General features: G+C 57.0%; 1 protein-coding gene across 1 annotated transcript in view; it reads right to left on the bottom strand.

Annotated features, from left to right (window-relative positions):
- Klf10 (Kruppel like factor 10) overlaps positions 1 to 4,590 on the bottom strand; it is a 6,559-nt gene extending 1,969 nt beyond the window's left edge. The window contains exons 1-3 of the mRNA XM_004642279.2: positions 4,468 to 4,590; positions 1,666 to 1,899; positions 655 to 1,564 (exon numbers count right to left, since the gene is read on the bottom strand). Of these exons, the coding sequence (XP_004642336.1) occupies positions 655 to 1,564; positions 1,666 to 1,899; positions 4,468 to 4,503 (1,180 nt within the window). The 5' untranslated portion in view covers positions 4,504 to 4,590. The remainder of the gene's footprint in view (positions 1 to 654; positions 1,565 to 1,665; positions 1,900 to 4,467) is intronic.
- Between the last annotated feature and the right edge of the window lie 3,563 nt (positions 4,591 to 8,153).

Genomic DNA, 8,153 nt, shown 5'->3' with positions numbered 1-8,153 from the left:
CGTGGGGTCACGGGCGCGCTCTGCTCCTCAACCTTCATGCTACCACAGCCACTCAACTCTTCCACTCCTAAGAACGCAATCCAAAATGTCTTCAGACCTTAGCTCTGCCTCGCTAATCACCTAGCTGTGTACACAACTGCCCTTTGGTATCATATGAAAAGCATGGAGAAGGGGCCTGCCCCTTAGCTCAGTTCTTTAAGTGGCTGCTTCAACAAAACAGTCAGGCTCAGGGTGCTGTGGTTCGATCCCCACAACCCAAGCCAGCCAATCATGCCCTGAAGGCATTCGGAGAAAAAAAAAAGCATGGAGGGAGCCTCTTGGTGGCCTTCACGGTGGCCAGGCTCATGCCCTGCACTGGTGGACAACGCCATTCTTTCCTAACACATCTGCTTTCTGTATGTAATCATAAATACATACTTCATGACTAATGGTACTGGGGACTGAACCCAAACTTTCACACTGAGCTACATTCCTACCATTTTTAAAAACGTTGAGACAGGCTCTCATTATTGACTAAGTTGCCCAGGCTGCAGTCCAACTTGGCATCCCCTTGCCTCACCTCCCAGAGTGTTAGGATGCCAGGCCTATCCCTCCACGCTCCCTAACCACACTCTGCCTATCACTCATCTTAAGGACATGAACAGTAGACGGTACCTGTGTGTGTTCTCACGTGCGCCTTCAGATGGGAGCTTTTGAAGTATGTCTTGCCACAGCCCGGGTGGCTACAGATATGGCTCCGGATCCTGGAGGAGTCCACCTGTGGTGCTGCCTTGGCCGAGGAGGGGGTGAGCCCAGGGGCCGGAGCGATGGGAGACAGTCTAGTGCCATGTGGGCTCAGCGCCGGCTTCGGGTTCTGCACCACAGGCTGGGGCACCACGAACATGACGGCACCCTTGGGCACCTGAGTGCCCATGAACAGCACTGGCGGGCAGACGGTGGGCGGCTGGCTGGGTGGGGTGCTGGGCACAACAGTGGTCACAACAGGGCTGTGTGCAGGCAGGGGGACCATCTGGCAGATGACTGGCAGTGGCGGCGATGTCCCCAGCGTGGGCACCGTGGGTGGAGAGGCCACTGCTGGGGGTTGTGGGGATGAGGGGCCAGGCCAGGCCCTGGAGAGGATGGCGTCCAAGGAAGGCGTGGGGGAATCACGGGGTGCAGTGGCCACCGGGTCACTGGCAGCAGCCAATGTGTCAGGCTCACACTTGGCTCTGCTGGGAGACACAGCCGCGCAGGGCACATTTTTCCTCACAACCTCAACACTCGGGTGGGGCCTTCTCTGGAAAGAGCCCTCCTGGTAGTTGAGGGTGCTGGAGGTCTTCACAGGGCAGGCTCGGTGGCTGCAGGGCTGGGCATCAGCTGTGTGCCGTATCACACTTGTCGCCTGTGCCTTGGGAAGTCTGGGGATGGGTGGGGGGCTCTTTTCCTCCTCTTTGTAAGGCGCAGCTATGTGGAGCTTGGCAGGGACTGACAGTGACTTGCAATGTCCGCCAGATGGCGCCGGTGCCATCAGGGTTGACACTTGAGAGGCTTCAAAGTCAGAGGGGCTGTAGGGTGGGGTCAGACACTAAAGGGAAAAAACAGCAACAGCATGAGAAACTTGGGACTCAGGACACAAAGCATGAGGGATTCCATGCCCCACACCCACTGAGAAACAGCAGCACTCACAAATGTGGGGACTGTGTGGAAGTCAGGTGTCCCCGGCAGCAGGCCCTCCTCCTCTGACGTGTCCGATGCCGGAGTGACCGGTCTGTTTTCCAGATATTTCTTGAAATCAGACTTCCAACTGCAGCTCATAGTCATGAGTGCCTCCACGGCCTCATAGTCACTCTTCTCTGCAGTTCTGTTCCAGGAGTACACACTCTCTCTGCACTTTTCAGAAATCACTTCCATTCTTTCCTCCTGTAAGAACAAAAATCAAAAGCTTAAAAGCGTATTTCTTAGCATCCAAAGACAGAAGTCTAGGAAGTTTGGCCACATTTGCGGGGAGAGCCAGTCTTCATGGTAATGGTAGCAAAATCTCCCTCAGGCTCCTTTCCCATCTGGTACACTTGAGCACTACAACCCTGGCAAGGTGAAGATGGGAAAACCTCCACCAAGGAGGCCAAGCCCGAGCTCGTGCTGCATTTGAGAGGCAGAGAAGCCCCAGCCTGAGGGGAAGACCTCGTCCTACAGTCTTCCGGCAGCAGCCAACAGAGCAGAGATGAGGACCCTCTTCCTGGGTGTGGTGGTGTCCACCTACAAGCCCAGACACTCAGGAGGCTGAAACAGGAGGACCACAGGTTTGGAGATCATCATGGGCAACTTAGTACGATTTTGCCACAAAAAATAAAATAACCTAAAGGGGGCTGGAGTTGAAAGAGCACAGGCTAGCAAACATGAAGCCTGGGTTCAACACACACACACACACACACACACACACACACACAAAACCTCCTCAGGCTAGGACAGGCTACATGAGGCAGGCTAGGAAAGGCAGTCTGTACAAGGGGGCTTGAGTTTTGATCTCATAGCAGAAAGAGGCAGGGAGCCCACACAATCCTGTATTTACGGGAGATGGAGCCCTGGACTCCAACACAGTGCCGACCTTTGCCCATTCCTTTGGGATAAAATCCAATGGGTAATCAGGATCCTCAGGGACTCTTTCAAGTGAAGCCAGATTATTGGAAGTATAAAGTTCCTGATAACTTGATTATCTATAGCAAAGGGAAATAAAGTGAAATACGTGGAGAATATGCTAAGGCTGTGTTTAAATCAAGCTTTGCCCCCTAACCTTTCACTAATCTTGTTTATGCCTAACACAAAGATTTTCTACGCTAATAATGGCCAACAAACACAACAGTAAAAACCATACAACCAGAAAAACATTTGATTTGGGATCTGGAAAAGCCTGAACGGGGCAGAGTCTGTAGCTGACAAAATAGAACCTGTTTCAAGTATTGCTTGATAGCAAGAACTATTCATACCTGCACTTACAGTTTTTTGACTTGCATTTTAAAAAGACAAAACCTGGCTAAAAAGAGACTTCCCTTAGCTAAAAGAGACTTGTATAAAATTAACATAATATATTACATTGCAAGGTATTCTCAACGCTCATTTTTTTTTAAAAAAAACGCACATTTCCTGCGTGTGGAGAGCCCGGCTCCCGGAACAATTGCTAACAATGCAATTGCATAACCAGACATTTTACGTAAGCCGCTGGGCAGCAGGCGGGGCGGGAGCCGCCGGCGCAGAGCTAGGCAGACGGCGGGCGGCATAGCGGGGCAGCACAGGCGGCGAGCGGCAGACAGCCGGGGGCGGGGTCCTCCCGCGGCAGTGACTCACCGCCAGCGCTCCCCGCGCGCACGTCCGCGTGCCCCCGGTCCATCATTGGCCAGCCGGGCGGCGGCCCGCGCGTTCATTGGTCCGTGGGCTGGGCGGGGCTGGGGCGGGGCGGGGGCGAGGCATGTGAACAAAGCGTGATCAGCTACTGCGGGGTGGCGCAGGAAACGTGAACTGGGATCGCCGCGCCGTCACCTTTCCCCTACTTCCTGGGCCACCGCCCCCACGCCCCGCGGGAGGGGGGCAGTGGCTGAGGGCGGGGCCACCCGGCATTCCCGCTCCGCCTCCGTTCCCTTAGGAACAGACCGCTGCGCGCCCCGGCTGGGCCAGCCGGGTCACCCGGGGACGAGGCGCTCCCGGGGCCGCGCCACGCGGAGGAGGAGCCGGGCTGCGAAAGCCCCGCCGCCGCCCTCGCCCGCCGCTGGGACCCAGACCAGGCCCCTCCCGCCCCCGCGTCTCGCGACGGCTCCCGCCCATCCGCCTGTTTTGAGGGCGCCTGGTGGCCACCTGCTGGCCCGCGTGGGGTCCCCGGCTGCAGCCTCGAGGGCCACGTCGCCGCCACCAGTCCACGCGGGCATCTCCCCAGGGTCCGTCGCGCACCCCTTCCGGCTGCACTCTGCTCTCCAAGGCTGGCCAGGGCACATTCTGAGTCCACATGAGCATCTCTGGCGGGGCTGGGGGTTTGCTTCAGCCCCAGGCCCCGTCTACACTCCTCCCAGCCAGGCGCCCTCCGGCCCACACGGGCATTCCCCTCGGCCAGCTGTGGGCGCCTCCTCTCCTGGACCCTGTCTTGTACCTTCTTTCCGAGATTCCGTCCTGTGCCCCTCCCCAGCGACATCCGTATCTCCAGACATGCGGGGCGTTCCATTCGGGACACTGTCCTGCACTTCCCGGGGGTCACCGCGCCCCCCCCCCACACGGGGGCTGACTGGGTGCGCTCCCACGGGCAGGTCCACACCTGCATTCCCCAGGGCTGCTGCAAGGTGCCTTCTCGGCCGGCGGGATCCCGTACTCCACCCCGTCCCGAAACACCGCGCACCTCTGCCTAACCCGGTCGCACTCTGAGGCCACGCGGGCATCTCCCTGGGCCGGCGGCGGGGCCCCACAGGACCACTCCATCCCCAGCCCCATCCCGCTCCTCGTACTCACCGCAGCCCGCTGGAGCGCAGCACCCAAGCTGAGCATAGTGGTCACCGCACCGCGCAAGACGAAGCCTCGACGCCCTCAGCTTCCCTCCGCGCAGCGCGCCGTCTGCCCCCGCCCCATTCAGGTAGCCCTGCCGGCTCCGCGCCGCGGGCGGGGGTGGGGGCGGGGCCTGAGGGCAGCCAATCAGAAGCAAAGGTGTGTGAGGCACCGGCCAATAGGCGCGCGGCGCCGCGCGTGATCAGCGGCTGCCGGCGGCGTGAAGCGCTGTCAGCGGAGCGTGTGCAGCGCCGGCCGGGGACTCCCGGGGCCACCTAGCTGGGGACGCCCGCTACAAGCCCTCCCGCCCGGCTGGGGGTGGTGCCGCGGGTGGGGGCGGGGCGGGGCGCCGCGGGTGGGGCCGGAGGCTCGGGGAGCGGCCGTGCCTTCAGGGGCTCCAGCAGCGGCCGAATTGGACTGGGAGGAGCCCGCGTGGCCGGCCGCATTAGATCGCAGTGCACAGCTGGCTCCGGCGGACTCTGCCCGAAGCCGTCGGGGATCTTAGCTCGGCGCAGGACCGCTCGGTTCAGCAACCGGGAAGTAGAGATAGGGAGACGCCTCGTGCCGGCCGAGCGACTTGGCTCCCTGCCCCCTGCTGCGGCTTTTACTGCCGAGACGCCTCCAGCAAGCACCAAGGCGAACTTAGGCGGGGTCGGCTTTTGAAAAAATACCGGCTCTGTGCACTTCCACAGAGACCCAGGCTGACCCCAGCAGTCAGCACGAAGGCAGTCTCCACCCGTGGGCTGGGCCAGCAGGCAGGGTAGGGTGACCACGGATCCCGGCCCCTCCCGCCCTCGCCGGGTCTGCAGCATCGGCCTCCTTTCCTTCCGCTCGCCCTCCCGGCTGCCATCCTGTTGATCCGCCGTCTGCAGCAGCTGGCCCGGCACCTGCTGGCCAGGAAGCGCTCTGCCCGCCCTGCTGCCTTCCTGCCCGCCGCTCCTCCCGGCGCCACCCGCTGGCCGGGCGCCCACGCCGGGAAGAGGAGCTGCAGTGGGAGTGACTCAGACAGGAAGCATTGGGAGGCAGGCTGCCCCCAGCCCCAGTGTACCCGGTACCTCCCCCGTGAACTACACCCTCGTTGCCCCCCTACGTTTCTCCCTGGGGTCCCTGGGACCCCAAGGCCTGGCTTCAGACCTCTCCTGCCGCTGTCAACCCGCAGTCCGGCTGGGGCCGAGCAATTTGCGGCCCCTCCTAACCTGCGCTTTCCGGGGCTGCCCAGCTCCAGCTCAGGCTAGAAAGGCTTTCTAAAAGCCTCGACCCGGAGCTGATTTATCGTGATCTTGGTGATGTACACTTGCAGTCCCAGCTCTCTGGAGGCCAAGACAGGAGGGTCAAAGGTTCAAGGCTACTTTTGCCCCCCAAAGCAAGAGCAAAAAAAAAAAAAAAAAAAGCAAATCAGTTCTTGGCTCGCATTTGAACTGTCAGTGTGTCCCCCGCGCTCTCCCGGCCCCTCCAGCCTGTCTCCCGGTGGGCATAACCCCCCCCCCCCCCCCCCCCCCCCCCGTCTTCCTTCCACACGCTGCTGGTGGGGCCTCAAAGATCCACCTCACAGATACTCCATCATCAAATGTGTGCTCTGGCACCGGACACTGGCAGTCAACCGGAAAGGCCATTTTTACAAAACGAAAACAGCTGTATTACCTTGTTTATTAAATTACTTTGAGGTTTTGGAGTCAGGATCCCATTCAGGCTGGCCTTGAACTCGTGACGTTCCTCCTGCCTCATCAGGGATTACAGGCTTCACCACCACACCCAGTTTACTAATATGATGTGTGTTTTCTTTCTTTTTTTACTTTTTAATTTTAGGGAAGGGCCTCCAGTGTGTTCAGGGTCTCACTGCTAGATCGGACTCCTAGTGATCCGCCTGTTTACAGCCTCCCAAGAGCTGGGATTACAGGCTCGCACCCATGTGTGTTTTCTGACTGCCAAATCTCACATGCCTCTTTATGCTATATAACTTTATGTGTGTGTGTGTGTGTGTGTGTGTGTGTGTGTGTGTGTGTGTGTGCGGTATCTGGGATTGAACTCAGGACCCTGCGCTTGCCAAGCAAGCACTTATGCTATTGAACGTGGTATACTGAACCTGGCCCTGGTATATGGAGAAATTGATAAATTTATATTCTATAACCCTTTTTGTTTGGCAGTGCTAGGAATTTAACACAGGAATTTGAGCTGAAAAATGTTCTGCCACTGCACAACACTGCCAGCCCAACTCACTTAAAAAAAAAAAAAAGCTTGAACACTTATGCATATCAGTAATGACAAAGGTAGAACTCTTACAGCTTGCTAGACTGTGAGACTCCAGCCAGGGGTGGTATTCTTGTGTCCAGTCCCATATCCCTGGGAGGCAGGAAAATCACAAGTTGGAGCCCAACCTGAGCAACTTATCCAGACTCTGCCTCAAAAAATAAAAGAGCTAGGGATGCAACTCATTGTAAAGGCCCTGGGTTCAGTCGCCAGCACTGTGCACACACAAATTGAGTAAATCTTTAAAGCATGAGTTTCCATTTTCTGAGCAATTTGAGTTATTTTATTTGCTGAGACTTCAGGATCCTGGAAGCCATGCCTGGTGTAGGATATGACAGGAGGGGTCCCCTGTAGTGGTGCTCTACTGTTGAGCAAAGCAGTCAGGGTGGGCGAGTGGAAGCCCAGCTCACTGGGCTCAATGACAGGGACCTGTAAGGCTGAGGGAGGACTCCCTGGGGCTCCCCCATCTCCCTCCTGCCAAGCTGGGTTGCCACACAGGGCATCTTTGCAGGAAGTGCTCTGGTGTATCCCTAAAGGCAAGACGAAACCCCCCTTTCTTTTGGCAGTACTGGAGATCAGAGCAAGGGCCTTCACCCTGAGCTACATCCCCAGGCCTTTTTTTTTTTTGAGAGAGTCTTGCTAAGTTGCTAAATTCCCTGGACTGCATCTCTATGCGGTGATTCTCCTGCCTCAGCCTCACAGAGTTCTGAAATTATAGGTATATGTCACTATACCTAGCCACAGATGTCATATAAATTTTAAAACATTCTGAGAAGAATTTCACAGGCTCTATTAAACTTTAAAAGGATGTTTTCAGATTCTAGGACATTCATCACCTGTTTATTGTGTGCTGTTACCGTCCTGGGCTGTTAGTAACAGCAGTTCAGCACTTCAGACAGACGTGGAACCAGGCTATGCTGTGCTTCCTAGCCACTGTGAATGAAGCAGCGTTACTCCCCACCCCTTGGATGGCGATGGACAGAGCCCTCTGGACAGTTAAGCCTGTCCTCCTTTAGATAGTGCGTGTCAGGTGTTGCGTGTCAGCAACAGGAAAGCTGACAGCCACCCATGGCCTCAGGAACGCCGAGCATGAAGCCTGTCCTCCACAGCTGCCAGTCTAGAGATTGCCAAGAGCAGGAACGTGCCTGCCCTGTGGCCGACGGAAACTGTTCAGTATAGAAGGAGTGATTGAAAAAGGCAATGAGTATTTAGATTTTAAAATGGGTCATACTAGGCCAGGCGTGAGCGTGCACACCTCTACTAGCACTCAGGAGGCTAAGGCAAGAGGATCACCTTGAGTTCAAGGCCAGCCTGAACTGTGAAGTGAGACCTTGTTTCAAAAAGATAGTTAGTAAGCAAATAACACACTAAAGGACACATTGCCATGAATCCCTCTCATCCTCCCC

This window comes from Octodon degus, unplaced genomic scaffold (assembly GCF_000260255.1).
Source record: "Octodon degus isolate 3935 unplaced genomic scaffold, OctDeg1.0 scaffold00148, whole genome shotgun sequence".
NCBI lineage: Eukaryota > Metazoa > Chordata > Mammalia > Rodentia > Octodontidae > Octodon > Octodon degus.
The sequence above is the reverse complement of the archived record's forward strand: the minus strand, read 5'-3'. Positions and strand labels throughout refer to the sequence as shown.